Source organism: Lutjanus erythropterus, chromosome 2, assembly GCF_056507025.1.
Source record: "Lutjanus erythropterus isolate fLutEry1 chromosome 2, fLutEry1.hap2, whole genome shotgun sequence".
In the NCBI taxonomy this organism is placed as follows: Eukaryota; Metazoa; Chordata; class Actinopteri; order Lutjaniformes; family Lutjanidae; genus Lutjanus; species Lutjanus erythropterus.
This window is the reverse complement of record NC_139318.1, coordinates 41,437,995-41,464,404: the sequence shown is the minus strand read 5'-3', so window position 1 is coordinate 41,464,404 and position 26,410 is coordinate 41,437,995. Positions and strand designations below refer to the sequence as shown.

The 26,410-nt window shown below is 39.7% G+C and overlaps 1 protein-coding gene across 1 annotated transcript; it reads left to right on the top strand.

Annotated features, from left to right (window-relative positions):
* Positions 1-4,091: 4,091 nt before the first annotated feature.
* Positions 4,092-26,229, top strand: dennd6a (DENN/MADD domain containing 6A). The gene is made up of 19 exons (XM_084740208.1): positions 4,092-4,514; positions 5,846-5,884; positions 6,090-6,132; positions 11,570-11,682; positions 11,813-11,893; positions 13,143-13,248; positions 14,286-14,365; positions 16,093-16,152; positions 16,300-16,355; positions 18,362-18,484; positions 19,378-19,473; positions 20,091-20,185; positions 20,542-20,607; positions 20,799-20,863; positions 23,398-23,487; positions 23,756-23,919; positions 24,316-24,418; positions 24,660-24,734; positions 25,472-26,229. The coding sequence occupies exons 1-19, from the start codon at positions 4,284-4,286 to the stop codon at positions 25,601-25,603; spliced, it is 1,818 nt and encodes a 605-aa protein (XP_084596334.1). The 5' UTR covers positions 4,092-4,283; the 3' UTR covers positions 25,604-26,229.
* Positions 26,230-26,410: the final 181 nt, after the last annotated feature.

Genomic DNA, 26,410 nt, shown 5'->3' with positions numbered 1-26,410 from the left:
ACACACTCTCAAGATCAACCAGAGGTGTGAGTGAACCACAGCACACCTTCACAGTCTGCAACGGAGTGTTGATTGATTCTCTTTGTGTCAGGATCAGACACTTCTTACTGTAAGCTGTTCCTGGAGCAGCAGGTCTGGGTTATGGTCATGGTATGGATCTATAGATCCCGGTCCTATAGCCCCTGCTGCCGAGCCCAGCCCTCCCACAGAGCGAGCAGGGGACCAGCTGTCACTGCGCTAACAGTCCGACTATTATTTGAGATTAAACAGCATCTTACTGTGTTTAGCTTCTTAGCCCAGTTTGACATCACAGCGTCCAGTAATACAGAGGCTGTGTGTTGCTAACAGGCACATTACTAAAGGTTAAGTTCAGTGTTGGAGAATAGTGAACTACATGTCATTAAACTAGTAGTTTAAATACATTTTGCAGTAGCTTTCGGGCACTACATTCATAAAGTAGTTAAAGCTACTACAAAGAACTTCAATATTTTGCTGATTTTGCAGACGCCTGTGGACAAAAGCTTTAGTGTTTCCACCATAACCACAAAATAAATAACGTCAACAACAGAATTATCTAAAGAAAAAGCTTCTCTGGCTTCTTTTTACTGTTCTGCTCACCGAAACCTGACCAGAGAAAAGGTAAACACAGGCTTGTTTCAACTGATTTCAAGGTGAATCCGACCTGGTGGCAAACATTAAATGTATCTGGAGGCATCACTGATAAACTGAGACAGTTTCAGAACCAGTTAAAAACTCCTTACGGTGCCTTTTAAATTAGGTAACTGTGTTAACTACTGAAACTTTCCCATGAATACTGGTCTATTATTTATTAATTTTGTTTATGAGAGGTGAACAAGTCGGCACTTTCTGCAATAAACTCAACTGATTTGCATTTTTTTTCCTGACATGTGACTTTTTGCATTATATATAATTTAATATCATGTGTACATTGTCAATTTGATTATTTTTTACAAAGCAGTTTTTCCAAGTAGTGTTAGTTAACCAAACTAGACTTCTCCCCGGGGAAGCTTTGCCGCAGCTCAACTTCTTCCAGTGTGAAATAATTGCCTGCTGTCAAAGTTGCTTCTCCAACACTGGATAAGACCCATTAAAAATGTACGTCTTCATAAATGTTGCCGTTTGTTCTATGTTGTTCTGCTCACTGATCTCACCCTTTTTATTCAATTATATACGTAAGCTTCATGTGAAGCGCTTTGTAACATTGCTTTTGAGTGTATTATGCTGCTGAGTGGAGCAAAGTTCATCTGTACGTGACTCTAAGGAAATGTTTTGATTAAAGAAGTAAAATTAGACATTTACAATATAGCAGGTTACTTGGTGTCTCAAAATAAACAGAAACAGAATCTTTCCCCATGTGCCGAGGCTGTGGGTCGTCTGTAGTGGCCGTGGGTTCGGGTCCCGCTTGCAGCCCTTTGCTGCATGTCGTCCCCTGACTCTCTCCCCCTTTCCTGTCCCGTCAATAAAAGCCATGAAAAAGGCCAAAAGAGAGAAAAAGAATACTTTTTTTTTTTTTTTTTTTTTTTTTTAGTAATTTATGCTTTTATTTGAAGGGATGGCTGACGCAAGGACAGGAAAAGGGGACAGAGAGTGGGGGGATGACATGCACCAAAGGGCGACAGGCAGGAATCGAACCAACAGCTGCTGCAGAGGACTCACAGCCTGAGTCATTATGCACATCCTCTACCAACTGAGCTATCAGGATGCTGCTTTCAAGTGTATTATTAATCACTTTGGCAAAAACAATATTTTGCACTTTAAATTTCTGACCATTCTGACAATTGTGTTTTATTGAATGTTGCGTTTTATTTAATATTCATATTTTATTATTATTTTATTTTATTTTCCTGTATATATATATTTTATGGCTTACAACTACATGGGTTCATAATCAATCCAATATGCTAATAAGTCCATAAAATGCTTACAAAAAATTGAAATTTGAACATTTAAAATTCCATGATAACTGGCAAACTGACGAAGATCATGTGGTGTGATCTAAAGCTCCAGAACAACATACAGGACATTGATGTGAGGTTGTTTTCTCATCAACATATTTCTTGTTGAATTTTCTATTAATTCATTTATGTATTTATAACTTACGATTTTTTTTTTTACTAATTTGTATTTATATATGCATATGTATAAAAATTATACTTATATGTGTACCGTTCTAGTTTATTTTGTCATTTCCACCATACATTAAACATTGAGTGCACTGCACACAGATCACCAGAAACCAGGATACTGATAGAATCATATAAATGGATATGAATAACCAGGTTTCTCATGTTCCATGTAAACACAATATCCCAAACATGATCTAAACTGGGATAAGTCTCATAACCAGGATACTCATGAGCATGTAAACACAGTCATTGATTCTCCTCAGACCAAGATATAAAAATCAACAAAAACATCAAACCCATACAGAACATATGGTATTAGTTATTTAGCTAATATCAGTTACATTTCTGTAAATTAATCTGATTGATTTGCCCCTTAGTCAATGGAAGCAATGTTTTTTTTTTTCCTTTTATCTTCTTACCTATAATAAGGTGGATTTGTGTCACAACTTGGGTCAAGATGAGGTGCACCCCTGCCCTCTGTGAGCCCCCCCACTTCGGTTCATCCATCTGCTTGCTCAGTGATGGAGCTATTAAAGGATTTAGATAAAGCTGATTTACCGCCTTGTTCCTGAGAGTCGGGCTGTAATTGAAGGAGTAATTCATTCAGTGATGTGAGTTACAATCGTTGTGAAGGGGAGGAATGCAGATCCAGCAGAACAGGTGCCAATATTGAATATCTTTAAAGGAACAGTTCACCCCAAAATTAAAAATGCTCATTGTACCTCTGCCGTAAAGTGCTATTAATCCATCCAGATTGTTTTGGTGTGAGTTGCAGAGTTTTAAAGATGAGAGAGGTGGAGAGATGTCTGCCTTCTCTTGAATGTAATTTAAAGGAAGATGGCACTGTATCACCAAGCAGAAAGAAGCATGCATGATCTATTCAAGGACAAGAAGTTATCACTCAGCCAAGGACACCATTAATGTTTATATCCTGTACTATCAGGAGCTCGAGCCTCTCATCCATGAGAAAACGCATGCTTCCTTCTGCACAGTGACTTTACAAAAAATACAACATCACTTAAAATGTGCATCACATTTGTCAGTAAAGGTTTCCCATTAATTCTAGTTTCTAGTTCTAATCTAATGTAGTTGGACAAAAGGTCCATTTACCAGCTTTTTCCAGTGGTTTCACCTGCATGTCATGGTCTTTGTCAGCCGAGAAAAGTTCACCCTTATGTGATTCTTAGATCAAGTTTTGATTAAATAATTCAAAATTAGACATTTTTTGAGCAAGTGAAACATTTGCCAATCAGAAAAGAAATACATTTTGACTTAATATCTCAAAATTAGGACCATATATATCTCATAAATTTGGTTAATGAGGCTATGTTTTTATTTACTATTTCATAGTTTTGGCTTCAAAACAAAAACGTATGACTCATTTCATACATAATAGATAAGAAAACCCATTTCCACCAATGTAATGACAAAAAGTCATTATTATGAGGAACCTTTTTAAAAAAAGAATTAGTTAGTATCTCAAGATGGTGACTTATTACTGAAACTCTCATTGGTTTGAGAAAGTTTCTCTTTATTTTTGAAAAAGAAAAAAAAAAATCCTCTCTCTATTTTGAGAAAATGTCGTTGAAATATTAGTTCATAATTTTGAGCAACCACATCATTATTTTGAGATACTAATTCATTTTGAGAAACTTTCTCATGTCGATAACTCATTATAACTCATTATTTTGAGATATAAAGTTGTTATACTGAGAAAGTTTCTCATTATAATTATTTATTCATAAAATTAGTAATTATTTCATAATCGTTTGACTTAGTGTCTAATCATTTTGACTGTAAACGTAAAACATTTGGTTTGGCGTCTTGTATTTAAAACTTTTAACTTTTCCTTTTTTAATTTTCCGGTGAAAAGGGTCTTTGACTTTTACGAGCCCTATTTTGACTTGAATACAACTCAGTGCCCAGGACGGCCTTACGCGATGACATTACACATTTCGTCACCACGTCGTACGTACGCTCCTGCTCCTGTGCTGTGCTAGCTAAGTGGCTACTTGTACCGTTGCTCTCCTCCTGTTGTTGTGACCTGAGGGACACCAACTATAAACCCCAGTAAACTTATTTAGAAAACCGTTGACACCCTCCACAGCGCCTGAGTGTCCGTGTCGGGCTGTCGCCATGGCTCTGCAAGGCCCGGAGGAGCTGGGGGAGCAGGTCGAGGAGCCGGAGGATCTGGACGACCAGGACGCTAGTAGCATCTCCCCGGCCGAGGAGATAACTCTGCCCCCCGGGCCCGGAGGCGACGATGAGCCGGAGGAGGCTCTCCTGCTGCCCTGGGACCGCTTCTCCGCCTGGCTGCACTGCATCTGTGTGGTCGGCTTCGACCTGGAGCTGGGACAGGCGGTGGAGGTGAGGCAGAGGGATCCACCCGGGGACAGCTGGGTCATGGGAAAACTCCTCCACACTGTAGCTGAAAATGCCGAAGTTAGCAGTTATGGACGGCTCAGACTATTTCCTGGCCTGCATCACGCAAAGCTTTCCATTGAGCTGTGTGTTTGGGTCTTTGTTTAGTTATTCTGTGGTCATGCAATACTGACACGTTTACGCACAGAAGCCAATAGAAGCAACAGAACATTTTTTGCTGTTGGATTATCGTAGGCAGCCAAGACGGATTATGTGTGTGTGTTTATGTTGTCTTCCTGGAGATAGTCTGTTCCAGCAGCATCAGTTCAGCTACTATCTCACATGGAGGAATTTTGCTGAATCTCTTGTTTAGGCAGAGACATGCACATTTTTTTAGGTCTTAAATCTGTGAACATGGAGGGTTTGAATCCTGCTATTAGTCACCAAAGCTAACAGAACAAACACCTGTTGTCCTCACGGGAGTTTATAAAAGCTGTTGTTATGTGTTGTGTAAGGTTTTAGTCAGTGATCTGGGTGCAGACTCTTGCAAGACTTTTTGTTTCACTTTCTCTAATGAATTGAGCAGCAGTCTGCAGGACTTAATTTTATTCATTTATTATTAGAAGAGCTTGTCAATTTGATTTACTGACTAAATACATTACTCATGGAAATGTGTCTGTCTGAGGAATGTCAGCAATGGTGAAAAAGTCACTTCACAAGTTCACAAAGGCTATGGGCATTTCAGATGCTTTGATATTCAGCTTACACCCTTAAAGAAGAAGCTGCTGCTGCTAAATTTTCAGTTAATGATCACTTAGTCGACTTACTATTGCATTTTCCATCATAATTACTGCTGCCAAAATCTGACTAGATAGTTGATGCCATGGTCACATTTCAGCTAATACTTTACTGTAGATGTGATATTATCTAGACGTGTTTTTAATTGTGATGTCAGTTAGATTTGGTTTGCAAATATGTATAAACTATAGCTTATATGGACTTTTTAAAATGAAAAAAAAGTGAAATTATTGGTTATGATCAGTGTCGGACATGAGAAACAGTTTATAATCTGTATCGGCTGAAAAAAAATCCATATTGTGTGTCCTTACTGCTAACAACATGCAGCAAATGCAACAAAATGGCAAACGGCAGAAGATAAAATAATGAATCCAGTGAAATTACAGAGACAAATAAGTGTTGGTAAAGATGTCCAAGTTTGAGAAGCCTGTGATTAAAAAAAAGTGCTGCTGCTATTCACAGAAACTGAACACAGTTTTTTACACAAGAGCTGATGAGCTGCTGCTGTGTGGTAACTTAAATGTTCATCTGTCTTCCAGGTTATTTATCCTCATCATTCCAAACTGTCAGAGAAAGAGGTGAGTCAGACTGACTGGATATGATTTTAAATAAAAGAAGAGCTCATTATTATTATTGTTTATCTTTCTTTTCTTTTCTTGTTTAAAAATATGTAGGTATGTAATATTATTGTAAATAAAGTTTATGCTAGTTTATGAATCACTGAAGTAACCTGACATAAAATGATAAAGGAGACAAAATCAAACAGAATCTTCTGTCTTTCAGAAAACGAGCATCTGCTACCTTTCCTTTCCTGACTCCAACTCAGGTGAGTTCCTGTTTCAGCCTTTTAAACTTTTGTCTCCGGCCACTGAGGAGACTTTGGCTCAATTTTATGGTGACATGTGAGATTACAGGTTGGGTTTTGCAAGAAAAAAACTAGTTGTTATGACATCCAACCGTGTTGGAAGTCAGAAGTGTTAAAACTCTTAAGAACAGCCACTGTTGAAGGTGGAGTGAAAAACCGTCTGTGATGGAGAGGAAAGAACAATTTAAATTTGGCGACAAAGATGCACGTTTTCTGTTTCTCCTGGAAGACAGTCATAGTGTTGCAGTTGGTTGTGTGCAGAAATAGTTGTATGAGGAATGAAAAAAAGAGAGCTTGAGAGACAGGTTGAAACCCTGCTTACTTTCTCACCTCCACACAGCTGTCCAATCTCGACACAATTAAACAGCACCAGAAACTACAGCCTCCAAAATGACCATAAAGTTGAACCAACACCGCGCTAAAACTGTTTAATAAAAAACGAATGTTATAACCTTCATGCAAGCAGGATTTATTGCTTGGCTGTTTTATTAAGCTCCAGATGAACTAATTTGTATGATGTTGCCGTCTGATCACATGTGAAAGTGAAAAGTGTTTCTACTTTGTCTGAATGGCCTCAGAAAATATGAAAATCTGGGTGTAATAAAGAGGGACGAAATGCAGTGAATCTTTCAGTTTGTCCCCACAGACATACACGGAGCTGCACTCTGTTGTGCATTTAAAAAGTCACAGAAGTAGTTGTGTATTGAATGAAAGAAGAGAGCTGGAGAGAAAGAAAGTTAAAACCAGGCTTGCGTTCACACCTGCACGCACCTGAACAGTCACTGCGTAAAGTAGACATATTTGTTGAAACTTTATTATAAGTTTATTAGACTAGTCTAAAAGTAAGAAAACACTCAGTGGCGGTAAACAATGTCATGTTGGTTTGGCTAACGCTAGCCATGCTAGCACCATAACGTTAATTTCATTTTCTAGATGAAAGTTCTGCAAAAACTGTGCTGAATTAGATGTCATCTTTACTTTCCACCTCACTGGTTTAGCTTATGTACGGGTATTAGCACCTGCCTGGTGGGTAGATGCATAACATCCGAGACCCAGCACTTAATTAATAATTAGTTTAACCATCTAGTATTTCAGGTGATGACTAGCGAGGGTAGCAGCATTTTATCGACTAGACCAGTGTTTCCCAAACTTTTTTCCTGGGGCCCCACTTTTTAAAAATTCCAAACCATCGCGGCCCAAGTAACAATAAGTGTTATTAAATTTCAGTTAATTTGTGCATAAATTAACTTTCTTGACCATTTTTACTGCCATTTCCAGATCACCCTATATTATCTTGTCGCGTTATTGAAAACATATACATGCTAAAACTTTAGAAATGAGAATAAATTCATTTAAGCTGAGTTAACAAACCATCTCATTGTTTTTATCAGGAAAACAACACAGGGCATTTTAACCTACTTCATAAATGAGACAGTGCATTTAGTGCTGAATTAACATCCTCTTGTTTTTCCTCTAATTCATAAAACAATACACACATTTTAACTGTTTTATACAATGTGTACTGCAGATATAAATCTTAGCCTTTGGGGACCCAAATAAAATCTCTTGTGACCCACCTGTGGGTCCCAACCCAATCTTTGGGAATGACTGGACTAGACAACTAATCGTACACATCGTAAAATTACTGTTCCTGTCCAGACAAGTACAGCGAACCACACGACATACTGTCGAACAAGATTATGTTGTAGGGCTCTTTTTTTTCTTCTATTAATTCGCATTATTACTAATTTGATTGTGATTCTGGTGATTCTGAATGAACTTGTCGAGAACGTAAACTGGAAGCTCTGGTTTCACTGGTTTCCCTTTATTTTTTGTTTGAAGTCTAACTGTTTGGCCCTGCAGCTACAGTCAGGGACCATTTTGAAAATCCTTTACGTTGTCGAAAAAATTAAGCTAACACAAAGATTTTTAGACACATTTACGTTCGGGTAACACAAGACTAGAGATAAAGTGGGTTAGGGATTTGTTTACAGACACACACACCTTTGTGGAATCGTGTGTTTCTCTGCAGGTGTGTGATTTTGTGGTCTGTGAGTCAGCAGAGCTGGTGAACCTGCTGCCCTCAGGATGATGACAGGATTAGGACAAAATGCTTACAGGGCTGGTGTGTGCATATATATATATATACATACTGTAGCTGTGTGTCAGAGGGTGAGAGAGACATTACAGTGTACACCTGCAGCTCTCTCTGTCTCTCACATCTTGATCAGAGCCGGCATAATTTGGCTTTAATTAACTGTGTGTCTGTGCTGCAGCACGCAGGATTTAAAGTGAAACGGTGGCTGATTGTCAAGTTTTAATCTGAGGGTGTTTACGTCCACATCAGATGAAGAGCGGGTGAACTGTAGCTCCTGTGTTAGAGCCAGGAATAAGACAGAATTCAGACTAAAAACTAAAGAATTCTCACTAGGTTTACAGTTTTGATCAGTTCTTTAAACTGGGCTCAAACCAGCAGCTTTCTGTTGTACGACACATTTACTGTTCAGTGTCAGTGTTTTCTGGCAGCTTTACACTACCTGCTCAGCGCAAAACATCAGGCGAAGGTAGAAAAGAAAGTGGAGCATTTAGCAGCTAAAGAAACAGATGTTTCCCTCAAGAGTTGGTGGACATCGAACCAAAGCAAACGTGAGAGTTAATATTGGACTCGCGTACGTCAGCAGACTCGGGGTGTGCTGACGTATGTGTGGGAATAGGGCAGGTTAACTTTATGGAGTGAGGTGATATATCAGGTTTTTTTTATTATTCCACATCTCAAAATCAATGAACAGGGCTTTAAATTTAATTGGCATTTAAACGTTTTAATTACTGTACTTGGGGCTGTAACAATCAGTCGATTAATTAACAATTACTTGATTGAAAATTAACTGGCAACAATTATGATAATTGCTCAACTTAATTTTATTAATTAATATATATTAATTAATATATATTAATTTAATCTTTTTTTCATGCAGAATTCTCTGGTTCCTGCTTCTCAGTTGTGAACATTTGCTTCTGCTTTTTGTCTTATATGAGAGGACTGAATATCTTCAACTGTTTTTTTCCCACAAAACATTTTAAGTGACGTTTGCTCTGGGAATTTGTTATTTTTTATTTATTTATTTGACTTTTTTTTTTTTTTTTTTGGCCATTTGGTTTATCAATTAAATAAGAAAATCCTCAGATTATGAAAACAGGTGTCTGAAAACTCGTATGATCCAAGGATAGAAAATTTATGATCATTAATATTTTAAGATAGCCACTTCATCAACCAGTCAAACATCTCCTGATTTATGGAAACAAGGCCACGGTTCTCACAAACATCTGACTTTTGCCTCTGTGGTGATAAGATAAATTCCTGTCATTGTGATTAGAGCTGCAGCAATTAATCGAATAATCAATTATTAATCAATCATTAAATTAAACACAAACTATTTTCATAATCGATTAATTGTGTGTCATTTTTTAAGGGGGAAAAAAACTCAAAATTCTGTGATTATAGCTTCTTAAATGTGAATTTTTCACTATTTTCTGACCAAACAACTACTCATTTCATCAAGAAAATTATCGACAGATTAATTGATAATGAGATTAATCTTTATAGGAAAGACTTGAAAAATAGGTCTAAACCTTAACCTATTTTCTTTAGCTAACCTCAGGAAGCAACGCCGTAATGTTTTGTTAACTTCTTAAATAACGTTAGCTGACAAATAATGCGACTTTTTGTTAACTTTTTGCTCCATGTTTGCACTTATTTTTCAAGTGACAAATTGTGACAGGATTAATTGATTGATTAATCGAGAAAATAATTGTCAGTCGCAGCCCTTATTGTGTTTTTTTCCCCATTATGCTACCATGTTGCTAACAAGGTCCTCGTTGTCACAGACAGTGCCGTGCACAGGTTCACACAGTGTCTCACAAACTCTGATTTAGATAAATAGAAACACATAAATAAAACGAAGAGCATTCGGAGCCTTTTAAGTCGATTCGGGCTGAGACTCAGAGCTGCCGACGGCCTGTTTCACTCTGGGTGGTCTTGAACGCAACCCGACTGCATGATGTCATGGAGTCTTGGCTGAGCTCTGGGAAGTGTGTGTGTCTGTGTGTGTCTGTGTGTGTCTGTGTGTGTCTGTGTGTGTCTGTGTGTCCTATGAAGTGGAATGGCTTAAAGTCTGACAGAGTGTGAGCTGAAGTGTGTGTGTGTCCTCTGAAGTGGAATGCCTTAAAGGCTAACAGAATGTGAGCTGAAGTGTGTGTGTGTGTGTGTGTGTGTGTGTGTGTGTCTTGTATTTGGAGTATCTTGAAACTCTTATTATCTCATTTTCTCTGTGGTACTGACACTTTTTTGGCGTGTCTGCTGGAGAATGTGCGGAGGTCATGTGGGGGTTAAAGGCTGGTCTGTGACTCATTGTGCACTTCCCTTTTCCTCTTTTTTCCTGCTTCTTCTTCCTGTTTGTCCAAAAATCGGGAGGAAACCAGTAAGACACAGAAGAGCTGACTGTTGCACATTGAAATCACAGAAAATAATCTGAATGAAAGCAAAATATCAACTCTAAAAAACAGTTTTCTATGGCTTGCTCATCATATTTATTTTAATATCATAAAAAAAAACAGAAAAACGCAGGAAATTTCCATGTTTGAGGGGCTGAAAAACGTTTTTATTTAATTCTTTTTCACTACTTGCTTGGTTGGGCAAGTGAGTTCATGGCATTTTTCTTGCCCTGAGCAAGAAGGTGATCTTTATTGTTGAGCCCCACACATTTAACCCAGAGAGAGTTGAGGTTTGAGGTAATTTTTGTCAGTTTGTTTCCTAAGAAAACAGATCTTGCACGTGAAGCTGCATATGTGAGCCAATCCCAAACTCCTTGCTGCAAAAATTAGATGAATAGATGAAGATGATGTGCTGCTTTTATATTTTAGTGAGATATAGACGCTGCCATCTGATAGAAGAAGTTTTGTTTTATTCAAACCTATAGCATGTCAAGTCAAACAGGTGTTTGGGGCCCCTAATTGTTTAAGTGACAAAATCTGGAATCTGCTTGTGCTGCTTTTAACGTGCTGATGACGAGGAATCAGCAAATATAGTCCAGTTGCACTTTTTATTCTTCTTACATCAAAGACCACAGTGCAAATAAGTCTCTGACCTTATTTTGTCATCCTTGATGCTTTTGTTGCTGTCAGGCAAAATGAGAAACCCACAACGTTAGAATGACCCTGAAACAGGAAATAGATAAGAAGTCTGAATTTATCAAATGAAATGAAAGTAAATAGAAACAATCTAATAGAATATATGGAAGTCCAAATGAATAATAAAATACAGTATAAAGATATCAAAATATATGCAAAGTATGAATGATGTTCCCATGGTAACCACAACATCCCTCTGCTGTGTTCCTAGGTTGCCTTGGCGACACCCAGTTCTGCTTCCGCTTCCGTCAGGGTTCCAACAGGAAGTCATCGCTGGGCTGCTTCCTGGAAACCACCGACCGAGATGCACCGCCCTGTCTGAAGGTTTGTACACACACACACACACACACACACACACACACACACACACACACACACACACACACACACAGCACTACTGACTCACAGTGATCTAAAGATCTATTCTGATTCTGTTTGTTTGTGTTTATTGCAGAGGGAACAGGGCCATTACTACGGTTACGTGTACTTCCGTCAGGTGCGAGACAAATCCCTGAAGAGAGGATACTTCCAGAAGGTCAGTGTCAGACTGCACTTCAGCTTCAACGCAACAAAAACGTGCTAACATACATGTAGCTTAATATAGAGCCATCCATATTGATCAAGGCAAGATTCATAAATCAATATATAGTCTGACTCACCGGATGCACAGTGCAGGTGTAAGCCTGCTATTCGTTGCTTGGCTGCAGTCAGGACTGCGGCATCCACTGTATAAGTTTTCAGAGTCCCTGGGAAACAACAACCTCCAAGCTGCAATCTACACGCTGAAAATGACACTAATGGTACGAACATAAACAAGCTAGTAGCTGTTACCTTTTTTTGTGCCACTTTAATGCAAGAATTCACCTCCTGATGTGAACATGTTCCACCAAAACAAGTCCCCCCCTCTACAATATTTTGCTACAGCTTCATCGCTGCATCCCAGGCTTAGCTTCACCCAAGATGTTTGTGATTGGTTTAAAGAAATGCAAACAAGGCAGGGTGTTTTTCCCCTATAGTGGAATGTGTATGTGTGGAGTCAGACCTTTCTCCAGAGCTGAACACTGTGGAGAGAGGTCTGGGTACGTGAGACTAGTCTCTTAGTCGTCAATATGTAAAGATCTTTGTTATTTTTCATAATCGCCTAATCACTGAAGTCATTTATCAGGTAAAAATAAGAAACATTTCTGCTTCTTAACTGTGAGGTTTTTGCCGCTTTTCTCTGTTTTATGTCATTAGAATGTGAATATTTTTGGATGTTGGACTGTTGGTTTGACAAAAACATGACACAATTAAGAACTTAAAGGGTCAATTCACCCCAAAGTATTTTTCCACATACCCTCTAGCGCTTGATCGGAGATCTGATGCATGCGTCCTTCTGCACGGTGATCTGGTTGGCAGGTGTAGCCTGTGGATTATCTTCAGTGACCTGATTATGATTTCTGGACAAAGACATTGCTGCTGAGTTTCTCACATGTATTTTTTTGGCACTTTGAGCACCACAAGCTGAGTGCCTTCTTGTTCCATTATATTCAAGAGAAGGCAGACATCTCTACTGTCAGTTGTCTCTACTGTCAAATTCATTGAGAGATTAGTCAAGAATGAAATACAATAATGTTTCAAACAATATCAAATTTGGGGTATTTTCAAAAGCCACTCACACAGATAACAAATTAACAAAAGAAGTTCAGTGTTCACAGGTTTAACAGGAAACACCAATGTCATATTAAAGGATGAATTTAAACATGTGAATATAAACTCTCTGTCTGTCTGTGTCTCTCTCCCAGTCTCTGGTCCTGATCAGTAAGCTTCCCTATGTGACCTTCTTCCACTCCTTGTTGAAGATCATGGCTCCAGAATACTTTGAGAAACAGGAGCCCTGTCTGGAGGCTGGTCAGTCTGATTACCTGTCCATACCTGACTGTTTCTTTTTCAATCTGTGTCTACCTGTCTGCGTCTAGCTGCCAAAATATTACAAATACATGTTCTGTAAAGCAAACGCTCATGAAGAGAGGCTTTGAGTGTCTCGACCCCGGCTGGTCCAGAGGTCTGCAAAACATCTTTTCCCACAAACGAGCCCTGAAACACTCTTCACACCAGCTTCAGTTTCCCACCACTGGCTTTTTTTTTATTTTGACTCACACAACATCACATGCTCAGGCCACTTTGTAAAGAAGATGATTTGCCCTCTGACCACTGGAAGGAGCCTCGGGTCCTCAGAACAAAGACTCCTGGTTCTTGCAGGAACCAAAAGTGATTCCGCTTCTATATATATAAATATACCAAATATATTTTCTTATCAGTCCGTGCAGATGGTTTTGCTCTTGTCTGTCCAGATTTTGCAAAGTCTCTCTCTGTGATTTCTGCCTCCACCACAGTGCATGGCTCCTAGCCTTCAAAAATGAAAACATCAACAGTAACATGTGTCTCCAGAAACAGTGTCCTGTAACTCCAGATCGTCCTCATAACACGCTGCGGACTGTTTTAATAGAAGGTGTTTTTTATTGAAGAAATAGTCCCTTTTAAATCTGTCCGCCATGTGTTTAGTGGATCATCCGGAGTTACGAGGACACTATTTCTGGAAGGATGCGTCCCTTGCGGTACAAACAAAATTCGGTTCAGCTGTATTGTGTCACAGTTGAGGCGGAAATCTCAGATTTCTGAACAAATTGAACCAAAATTATCCGTGTGGAAAGATACATACTTCTTTTTTTTTTTTTTTTTTTTTACAAACAACTTTATAACTACAATTCACTTACAGCAAAACCTGAATCTGTGTTGTCCCAGTTGAACTTCATGTGAGTAGGATTTGTTAGGAGGAGTCTAGATAAACTTTATTTACGCTCAGTGACGCTGTGTGTGTTGGAGGCTTTGATCTGTATAAAGAGGATTCTGATTCAGATCTTGTCGTTTGTGTGTTTGATTGACAGCTTGTAATGACATTGACCGCTGGCCGACGCCCCATCCTGGACGAATCCTCACACTGCCGATTATGGGCGTGGTCATCAAGGTACATGCACACACACACACACAAACACACACTCACTCTCACGTTCTCTCTCTCACGCACACACACACACAAACACACACACACACACACACACACACACACACACACACACACACACACACAAACTCAAGAGGTGGAGACCAGTAGACGTGTCATTTTGACCTGTCCCGGCAGGTAAAACACACGTGTAACTGATAACATTAATGACGGCTCATTCACGGTTCCCACAGTCATGGAAAACCTGGAAAGTGTCATGGCATTTCAAGGTCATGTTTTTCAGGCCTGGAAAAGTCATAGAATTAGTTACATCTTTTAAAGTTTTAAGCTACAGTCTGAGCTAATTATTACATCAGGGTTGCAAAATTTGTTAATTTTCCTTAACTGATAGTTGAAAATTGATTAATCGAATAATCATTATAATGTTATGATTCATAAGTTACGAAACACACGTTTTGCACATTTGTCACATTTTTTTCTTATTCTTTTTCTCATTTTGAGTTTTTAAGTTTCATTATTCAACAAATGCCTCTGCCGGACAAAACAATGACAAATGAGGCGCAAATATTGCCATTTCTAGACTATTGATTAATTACATTTAATTAATGACTAATCATTGACATCCCAAACCTACAATCATATGGTGCTGCGTTGTTTTGCAGACTTGAATCCAGAAATTAGTTTATAATCAAATGCATTAAGAACACAGTGAGTGCAGCCTCGTCTGGTTTCCTTCATGCTTGAAAGTCATTGTCAGACTGGTATAAGTGCTTTTTTTTAATAAAGAACAATGACTGTTCTATACTGTATATTTCAGGAAACAGACCTGTATTAGAAGTAGACGGCAGACTTTATTAATCCCTGAGGGGATTACAATCTTTTTATTCTTGTACTTGTATATACATACACAGGCCTGAAATACACACATGCACTAAGAGGACCTATAGACATGCATCTGAGAGAGGTATCAGAGCGAGAGGGCTGCACACATACATAGAGTCAGGCCCCCCTAGCAGTCAGGGGTTCGGTACCTTGCCCAGGAGGTGAACTGGCACCTGTCCAGCTACCAGCTCCACATTCCTTACTTTGGTCTGTGTGGGACTTGAACTGGCGACCCTTCAGTTCTTAAGCCGAGTCCTTACAGACAGAGCTACTGCCGCCTCCGGTACAGTTCTGTTTGTCTACTCATAGGTTGTGAATGGTTATGGAAATTTTATTGTGGGTCTTTGAAGTCAGATAGTTTCACTTGTGTGTGACAGGTTAAAATGTCCCTCATGAGTAAAGGCTGCTGTTTTTCTTTTAAAGACACATCACAGACTTTCTGCAGGTCTGCATGTGTGAAGTTTGTTGTTATCAGTGGGACCACTGGTGAACTGTGACCATTGGACTAACGTCCTCTTCTACAACCCCTCTGCCACTAAAAAAAAAAATGTCTCAGAGCACAGCCACGACCAAATCCACCCACATTACACACATTTTTATCATATTTTGGAGCATAAACAGGTAATGTGATGCCCAAAATACCATGACTAAGTGACTCATGACTCATGTTTTGTCCACGTGCAAACAATCACAAGAACAAGACAAACCAAGATGTGGTACACTGTGATCCAGTCTTTGATTAAAGCAAGTAAAATCAGTGAAGAGGTATAAATATTCGGAGTAATAATGGGTATTAAATTGGTTTCTGATGAGCGTTCAAGCTGTTTTGAATCTGTGTTCTGCTGCAGGTTCGAATCCCAACCTGTTACGACAAACCAGGAACCTCGCAGCTGGTCCAGTCGTCACAGGTGAACGCAAACAAAAACACACACAAAGTGGTGGTGGTGTTTGAATTTTTTTTTGCAGCATCTTGTATTTTGTTTTAATCTTCGCACGATATCTGTGCGAACAAACACTGAACACAGCTGACAGAAAGTGTGTGTCTGTTTTTTCAGACCGACAGTCAGGTGTCCATCGTGCTCCCAACCATCCATGAAGTCGACCTCTTCAGGTGAGATCTGCAGGTCTTCTTCTCCACCGTAAACGTGCTTGTGTTACACTGCAGTACCACCACCTGCTGTTCAGTGGTGGTACTGCAGCAGTTTTCCTCTGATAACAGTGTTTTATCTGGTAAACAAAAACACCTTCTTCCCTAAAGATTCTCTGGCAGAAACATATATTTTTTGGCACAAAATCATTGCAGAATTCAGTGTGTGTTTTCAGAGCTAAAACTGAAACTACTCATTTGTACAGTTGATAATAATTATAATGTATTATAATAATTGTAATGTTTTATCTATAAGCACTTTTCAAGCTTAAGATCAACGTGCTCTCCAGATTAAAAGATTAACACAGCAAAACTTAAAAAAAAAAACAGAACCGCATATAAGCTCAGCATGTATGAAATATAAAAATTAGGATCACAAGAGCACAAAATCAAACATCACCGAGTCTTTACGTAAACAGATGGAAGTGCAAAATGAAATAATTTCCTGTATAAATAGGTAAAATTTTGATAAAAGAAAGACACTCATGAAAAGCAGGTATAATTTAAAAGTAAACGAGACAAAGATTTATATTTAAAGATTTGACTACAAGAGAGGATCTCCTATAATTCACCTAGACTGTCAGTAAAACAACATTTAAAACAGATAAGAGCGCATATAAGAATACTAGAACAAGCACAATTAAAATATTTAATGACAATAAAATATTAATATTAAAAGAAATTAGGAAAAATATGTGATAGTGGAAAAGTTAAATGTAGGTCATCTTGTGAAAGCGCACACTGAGGGGAAGGATGTTCTAAAGTTGGTGTTCTTATTCAGAGAACTCACCCACAGGGTCAGTGTGACCAGCATGAATAGTCATGGTGATGATTAAAAGGTCAGTTTTACTTTTTTTTTTTTTTTTTGGTTGCGGCGTTGTCACCCTGTTGTGTTGATTTGCATATTCTGCAGTCAGGTCAAAAAAGGACAAAAACCATCTCCTGCTCACATTCAGGTTCTCTTGTTTATTTTGCTCTTAATCACCGGCGGCCCTCCAAGGACTCTTAAGACAAGAAACGGAACAGAAAGGGGAAAAAAAAAATAATGTAAGAAACAAAACCCAGAACAGAATAAAGTCAAGAAGCAGAGCTGTTTCACCTTGTCAGGATTGGTTGGAAACCCAAAAAAAGAAACACCACCTGCTCTGTTCAAAACGTGAACACAAAAGAATTCTTCAAGTAAAAACGAACAAGGAAACTCTCCACTGAGACGCCCTCATCAGTCTGTAATGCTTACAGATGTTCCCCAGTGCAAAATAAATACTCAACAAAGAGCAGAAAGTGCATTTTAAACAAACATTTCTTCTGTCAGTCACTACAGTCCAACAAAAAAAAACAGTTGTCTTGTTTTTCTTTTCTTTTTTTTCTCCTTTTTTCAAATCCTGCAACCTTTTTTTAGTTTTTTAAAACACACAGGGGTGCTCTGGTGTCACTGGCATTGTGGGGAGGTTTTTCTGGTTTTATCTGGATGAGGGTGTGTCTGTGCGTGTGTATGCAGGTACACTGGTTTGTGTTACCTGGGCAGGCCAGTCGTATTGATAAATGGGGTCCAACATCTGTGAAATGAATCTGTTTGGTTGTTTTTTTTAATGCTATTTGTCTTTCGGTTGAGATATAGTCAGATATTAGAAGGTGTTGAAAGGTTATTTCTTTCTTTTTAGCAATTGTTGAGGCAACCAGGATGGGTTGTTCATATTTCATAGGCGCCAGAGCCAGGTCGGGGCTTTTGATCCTACAAATCCTGAATTCTTTACATTACAGACATATTTTTCAAAGCTTACAGTAGTGTTGAGGACCGCGTAAGTGATTTGTTTCAGGTTATTTCAGTACTACATGAAAATCAACCCAAGAGGACTTGAAATTTTGCAAGTGAACTATGTCTATACAGGCAGTAATGTCACCATAACAGAAGGAAACTGTCCTGTACGCTCTCTAAACCTTTACTTCACACTAATTATCTCCCTCTCCAGGTGTTTCTACCCGGTCTTCTTCCACATCCAGATGCTGTGGGAGTTGGTGTTGCTGGGGGAGGCACTTGTCGTCATGGCGCCGTCACCGGCAGAGTCGTCGGATACCGTGCTGGCACTGGTCAGGTGAGTTGTAGAGGGGTCAGGTCAGGTCAGGTACAGAAGCTTGACATTTTACAGGAAATCTGAAGTTTCATCAAATTCAATGTGTGTTCTGAATGTGTGTTTTTAAGGTAGTGCTGCAATTAATTAGTGGAAAGAAGATCAGGTGTTCAACTATTTTGATAATCCATTAATTGTTTCAGTCATTTTTCAAGCGAAGATGTAAAACATTTGCTGGTTCCAGCTTCTTAAATGTGAGAATTTTGCATCTTTCCTTTGTCATTTATTGTAGTAAATGAAGAGTCTCTGGGTTTGTTGGTTGGACAAAAGAAACACTTGCAAGATGTTACTTTGAACTCTGGGAAATAGTGATGAGTTTTTTCATGTTTTTTTTATTTTAAGGACTAACTGATTAAACAGATAATCATGAAAATAATTTTTAGTTGCAGCTCTACTTCAAGTTCTTAAAATGTCTAAAGGTCTGACACATGAAAGTCTGGCTGATCTGAGCCAAAACCCTGTTCAAAGAGTTCAAGTTGCTTCTGTCTGGCTGCAGATACAATCTGCCAAGATGCAGGATCAAAAGACTTAAGAACAAGAATTTTATTGTTTATTGTCTGTCTGATGGTTACGTGGTTACTGCTGGCTGTACAACAAATTGCCCCTGAGGGATAGTAAAAATATCCTCGATCCTTCGTGTCTCTTGTGGCGTCTTGCTGACTTGGTGTTTTGTAGGAAATAACCTGGATACAGACTGGTTTCACGTCGTATGTTTTTATTTTCATTTTTCTTTTCTTTCAGTGATGACAGTGATGATTGTATTGAGTTAAACCGCAGCTCTCTGCTCATGAAGCCCTACATGGAAGTAATCCAGGTTTGTCATTAATATTTCTCTGTCTCTGTCTTCCTCTCTGCAGCTGTATCTCTCCTCTGCGTTACTGCAGTGACTTCCGGCCGTACTTCACCATCCACGACAGCGAGTTCAAGGAGTACACTACGAGGACGCAGGCTCCGTAAGTAACAATGAACCAGAACAGCTGCGACCGTGTCACTGACTTCACTTCTGTATCTGCTGTTGGCTGCTGAACTGACTCACAGCGGATCAGTTTAGCGGCACCTCTGCGGTGGTGAAGCGACGGGAGAGTGTCTCAGTCACTTTAACAGCCAGTTTGATTCCTGCTGCTCCAGGGATTTTAACCTGTGAACTTTTGTAAGTTTGAGAAGAGCTTCCTGAGAGTCTGATCCTGAGAGGTTTGATGTGACTTAAGTGCATCACACGCCGGCTGTAATGTTTTCATTTCACGTTTGGCAGTAAATATAGATGAACAGGGATTGCAGTTACTTCTGTGATAATCCATCATTCAGAGGAAGTAGTCATCATGACAGATGTAATATAAACATGATGTAATCAAACAAAAGTATGTGATAAAATTGCTGACTGGTCCAGTATCCTGTAAGTGTCAACACATGACAATACAATGCCAATGTGCAGGCTTGCATAGAAAACAACAGGCGTGTCGAGCTGCACGCTTGAGTGCATTGTTCCACCTGTTCACAGAGATTTGTTAGTATTTGCCAAAGCTGATGATTGAAATCGTCCATGATCTGTCTGTTCTCCCTCTGTCTCCAGGCCGTCAGTCATTCTGGGAGTGACCAATCCCTTCTTTGCTAAAACTCTGCAGCACTGGCCGCACATCATCCGCATCGGAGACATGAAGCAAGCAGGTAGATGACGCCGCCGCTCAAATGTGCTGCAGCTCTTTAATTAATAAAAGAACAACGTTCTAACTTCGCAATGCAATGTTGTCAACTGAGCAGAAACTTATTGTACGAAGCCCCTGTCCACAGACTTTTGTTCTGGGCCTGTTTTTACTGGTTTCGTCCATAATCCTCAGCTCCAGTGAAGGGAAATCTTAATGCTGCAGTATATTATGCATTTTAAACAACAATGGTCTTAGACTACATCACAGTCTACAGGGGTTTCTAGTTTTTTAGGTCATTGTGTGTATGTACAGTTACTATTCAAAATTAAATGTATCCCTGTCTGATCTTTCCTCTTTCCGTCTGTCTGTTTCTCTCAGGAGAGATGGCCAAACAGATGAAAGTCAAGAAACTGAAAAACCTCAAAACTCTGGACTCTAAACCTGGTAAATGCTTCATGTTCTTAATTCTGTTTGTTTTTCATTATGATTTTGTTTGTTTACTAGAATCACCTCTCCAAGCTCAAAATTTACATTACATGGGGCAGCAGATTCTCCACCAGAGGGAGCTGATCTGTCACCATCAGACCAGCTTCTGTGTCTTGATGGGGGTGTGTGTGCATGTGTGTATGTTGCAGGTGTGTACACCGCTTATAAGCCGTATCTGAACAAAGATGAAGAAATCATCAAACAGCTTCAGAAGGTAAGACAGGGTCTCTCTTCAAAGTCCTGCACACGACTTCACTTGTTTTATTGACTGATTGAAGCCATGCGCGTCAGTCCTCCAGCCCACACTGCTTGAAAGAGCGCTCTTTTTTTAATCAACACTTTTATTCAACTTCTTTTGGGAGGTACCATCATTTACGGTGGTTTTAACAAATCTGAGTCGTGCTTTTTTACAGTTGCAATCCCTCAGACTGGATATCTACGGTGGCCGACAAGTGCAAACGCGCTGCATATACAGACAGGCGCTACAAATACAGAAACGCGCTGCATATAAGAAAACAGATGCAAAAGGAAATCGCTGCAAATACAGAAACGCGCTGCATAAACAGAAACGTGCTGCAAATACAGAAACGCGCTGCATATAGGAAAACAGATGCAAAGGGAAATCGCTGCAAATACAGAAACGCGCTGCATAAACAGAAACGTGCTGCAAATACAGAAACGCGCTGCATATAGGAAAACAGATGCAAAGGGAAATCGCTGCAAATACAGAAACGCGCTGCATAAACAGAAACGTGCTGCAAATACAGAAACGCGCTGCATATAGGAAAACAGATGCAAAAGGAAATCGCTGCAAATACAGAAACGCGCTGCATATAGGAAAACAGATGTAAAACGAAAACGCCGCATATACAGAAACGCGCTGCAAATGAGAAAACAAATGCAAAACGAAAACGCCGCATATACAGTCACACAACGGAAGTGCTCCAGGCCTCTAGGGGCAGTGCTGAGCTTTCCCCGAGAGACAGACAACGGACGAATCAACCTGCGGAGGAGAGGAATAGGCCTACGTGAGAAGTAGAAAGTTATTGGTGAGAGGAAAATTGGAGGTGGGAGAGGCAAAAAATCAGAAAATGTAAATCCGACAAACAAACAAAAATGTAAAAATGTAAAAATGTAAATCAGCTGCACTTTCTTAATACAGTAAAAGATGAGGGCCACATGTGGAAAAAAGAAAGAAAGAAAGAAAAAGAAAAAAGAATACGTACTTTTTCATGTAGCCTCTCCCACCTCCAATTTTCCTCTCACCAATAGCCTTCTACTTCTCACATTTTTTTTTAGTTTAAAAAACAGTTACGGGATGTTTATTCTTCATAATTACGTTTCCCCTTTCGGGATTTTATTTTATTTTATTTTATTTTTTTTTTAAACAAACTTTATTGTCATGTTGAATACATACAAGGAAACATGACATTATATAAGCAACATGACAACACTCATACATAAAACAACAGTAAAGTACAGGGAGTGCATAATACATAACAGACAGTAAGGATTTTATCTAGTAATATGTGCCATAATATTTTCACGTAGGCCTATTCCTCTCCTCCGCAGGTTGATTCGTCCGTTGTCTGTCTCTCGGGGGAAAGCTCAGCACTGCCCCTAGAGGCCTGGAGCACTTCCGTTGTGTGACTGTATATGCGGCGTTTTCGTTTTGCATTTGTTTTCTCATTTGCAGCGCGTTTCTGTATATGCGGCGTTTTCTTTTTGCATTTGTTTTCTCATTTGCAGCGCGTTTCTGTATTTGCGGCGTTTTCGTTTTGCATCTGTTTTCCTATATGCAGCGCGTTTCTGTATTTGCAGCACGTTTCTGTTTATGCAGCGCGTTTCTGTATTTGCAGCACGTTTCTGTTTATGCAGCGCGTTTCTGTATTTGCAGCGATTTCCTTTTGCATCTGTTTTCCTATATGCAGCGCGTTTCTGTATTTGTAGCGCCTGTCTGTATATGCAGCGCGTTTGCACTTGTCGGCCACCGTAGATATCAGTCTTCAGGCACGTTCAGTGTCTTCATGTAGAGCTGCATTTATAATTGTACGTGGAGGAGTTGCAGAATTGCTGCAGAGCCACCATAAGCTCTGTATAATTAAAAATATAGCAACCTGACACAAGTAAGTTACATTGAAAAAGGCTGACGAAAGACTCAATTATCTTCTCCTTTTCAGTAACGCACATTGAGCAAAACAATCTCCACTGCAAACCTCCTGCTCACTGCGAGCCCCGCTTACACAACAGTCTCCTGCTCAGTAATGAGAGGAATAGAAAGTGACATGACCACAGTTCTATAAGTATGTGCTTTGCTCACAGCCACTCTATATTACAAAGTGAAATGAAACTGTTACTGTGGAGAACGTAAACGTTAGAGGACATGGCCTGATCACATTTGACACATCGATGTAGGGTTGTGATGGTGACATCGAATCATAAAATGTCACGTTGAATTATGAAAGCCCACAGTGCTGGACTCTCTTTAACTTCTTGCATGAAGTATTACACGAACAAATACCCTCACCAAACAATATGCAAACAATATGTGGTTTTGAAAATAGCTCTGCTGCGTAACCACTAATTAGAAATGAACATAAACCAGCAGCATCACTGCTCTCCAAGATTAATGACGGGCTGCGACGATGTGTGGAAATGTTCACCTATAAATGTGAGAGCAGCTTATTGTTTGATAATTGTTCTGAGTTATTTAATTTAGTTTTTCTTTTTTGTTTGTTTGTCTTTCAGGGGGTTCAACAGAAGAGACCTTCAGCGGCCCAAAATGCAATTCTTCGACGCTACTTCTTAGAACTGACGCAAAGCTTCATCATTCCTCTGGTAATGACCAACAATATTTTATTTTTATCTCTTTCATGAGATCTCAAGATGATCTCATGCTGACATTGTGCTGTTTACTTTCTGTCTGTCTGTGTTTATTTTTATGTTTATCATCAGTTTTATTGCCTAATAGGTTTTCAAATACTAGGATCTTTTTAATACTAGGGGTAAGAATGTCTCTAAATCAAATGTTTCATGTGTTAGGTCAGTGTTGCTGCTGGGTTGAACTGAAATAATGAAACAGTGAGTGTGTCCTTGTGTGTTACAGGAGCGGTACGTGGCGAGTCTGATGCCCCTGCAGAAGTCCATCAGTCCCTGGAAGAGTCCTCCCCAGCTCCGGCCGTTTATCCAGCAGGACTTCATGAAGACGCTGGAGAAAGCTGGACCTCAGCTCACGTCCAGACTGAAAGGAGACTGGATCGGACTCTACAGGTGCGCAGAGTTTTAATGTTGATGAATTCATAACTGCATGAAATGCTGCTGGAAGTTGCATGACTTTGCAACTAAAAACTAAAAGAGGGATAAGAGGACAGCTGCAGAAAGAACCAGGCCTTTATTAGAGAAGGGCCTTTATTACAGCTTTCCTTTGTTTCATAAACATATTTGATTATAATTTAGTAAATTGCCCTACTGTTTAAACATGGCTCAAACTGCTAATTTCCATCCTTTCTTGGTAGCCTTTAAAGCAGCATGTGTTGTGTTTAATCAGTAGTAGAGTAACACAGAACCAAAGACCAACAAAATAGAAGTGATTGTTCAGGATTTGAGGAAATGCACATTATCCTGAGCATCATGTGGACTTCTTTGTGGTTTTCTCTGCTTTCGAAGGCATTTCCTCAAGTCCCCCAACTTTGACGGCTGGTTCCGCAACAGGAGGAGAGAGATGACGCAGAAACTGGAGGCTCTGCACCTCGAGGCGCTGTGTGAGGAGGTGAGGAGGAAGGAAGGAAGGGAGGGAGGGAAGGAGTTGTGTGTGACAATGTTAATATATCAGATCAACACTTGTAAAAGATTTATGGGTTATTTTTAAGCAAAAATATGTCCAACTGACTGTCAGACTGAAAGTCTGTCCTCCTCAGGTCATGGTGTCTTCATTCGAGGTTTATGATTTATAAGGTCTGGAAATCTCTCATCCTCCATTAGTGTCTGTCTGTGTGTGTGTTTGTCTGCAGGATCTGCTGCAGAGAGTCCAGAAACACTCTGAGGTGGAGACAGTCGATCTGGTTCTGAAGCTGAAAGATAAACTGGTCAGTATAAACTGATCCAGCGATGCTGCATCTACTACAACTGTCTATACTGCTGCCACTCCTGCTCATTTTGTCATTACTATTGTTACAACCACAACTACTGCTAATACTGCTTCTATTACTGATAGTCTGTGATGGAAAGTACTGTTACAGCACTAAAATATTACTCAATTCCAAGTAAAAGTACTGGTGAAACCACTGTTATATAAGCCAAATATTGCCGTCACCAAACCAACCAAACTCCCTCGACAAAAATAGTAATTTTAACTCAAAGAACACGGATGTTTCTGGTCTACCGCTGCCTCATTCTGTTTGTTTGTTTGTGCTGTTGTGTGACTTTGTGAATCTTGTGTTCTTCAAGTTAAAATGACTGTTTTTGTCAATTGAGTTTGGTTGGTTTGGAGAGAGTGATATTTAGCTTATATAATGGTGGTTTCCTGTGTGAAAGGGCTGTCTGACAGCAAGGTTAACTGCTGAAAAATTAATATACACTTAATCTGATATGGATTTTTTTTAAGTGGTTTTGTTGCTGACCCTCTCCAGCAGAACATCACCTAGCTTCAGTGCTGCTTCTCCAAACTTGGGGCGTGTCGACGTGTATGAAATACACTGACTAATTACTTCAAAAAATCTGAATGATCCCCTTAAATCAGCAATTAATCATGAGCACTGATGAAATGTATAAGTGTAATTAAATGTGAGGACTGATGACCGTACACTGTTGCTCTCTGCTGCAGAGTCAGGCGGAGAAGGAGCAGCTCCCGGTGCGTCCGGGGACTCTGGCCAAACTGAGGGCCCACATCGAGGCCGTCATCCTGGCCTTACCAGAGGACCTGCAGGGAATCCTCCACAAGCCCTCCACACCCTGACCTTTAACCCCTCCCCCAGCCTGCAACTCTAACCCCAGTTTGAGCTTCTTGTAAACTTTTGGGGGGTAGTGGGGGGGGCAGTCTCCCAAGTGGAGAAACCCACATTTGCTGGGTCCCGGTGCGAGGGCCTCTCCCGGTCAAACGTGGAAAGCACATGGCGCGTTTTTGTTTCCCAAAATATACATCCGACTTCAGTTATATTTACCTTTTCTTTCCTAAACTGCTGCTGTGGCGGATCAGTGGATTTCAGATCAAACATGATCATGTGGTATTAAAAAAAACCCCAAACATCTGGAACGGGCCGGAGCTGCCTGACGTGAACTCCTCTGACGGTGAAACGGGATTTGAGGAGAAATCATTACGAAAAGAAAGGAGAGCTTGATGCATTTCTGACTCATCACAGCTTTGATCCTCAGTGTGCAGCTCAGGTTGGCGGCCTGTGTGCAAAAGGAAGAGGAGGAAGAGGAACTCAGCTGACCTTTGACCCTCAGCGTTTTTACCTCCTGATGTTTTTAACTTTTACTTCTTTTTTTTTTTTTTTTTTTACTTGACGATGGACTGCTGCTGTCCTGCAGAACTGACTTTGAAGTTTTTTCATCCATTTTTAAGAAATGTTTTTAAAAGAAGTGCACTTCATCGCTGACTGGACCAGTGTGCCCTTCACAAACACACACACACACACACACACACACACACACACTATTATGCAAACAAACTGAACGAGCAGAGCCAAGCAGTGCTTTATAACTGAATTTTAGTGAAATGTTCAAACACACATACACACAGAGCATTAAGCACCAGCGACCC

Bases quoted from the DNA above. Each gene is read 5' to 3' on its own strand.
- dennd6a (XM_084740208.1), top strand. From the start codon at position 4,284: ATGGCTCTGCAAGGCCCGGAGGAGCTGGGGGAGCAGGTCGAGGAGCCG. The intron at 14,366-16,092 runs GTACATGCACAC...GTTCTGCTGCAG, and splicing joins TTATGGGCGTGGTCATCAAG to GTTCGAATCCCAACCTGTTA. The intron at 16,153-16,299 runs GTGAACGCAAAC...CTGTTTTTTCAG, and splicing joins AGCTGGTCCAGTCGTCACAG to ACCGACAGTCAGGTGTCCAT.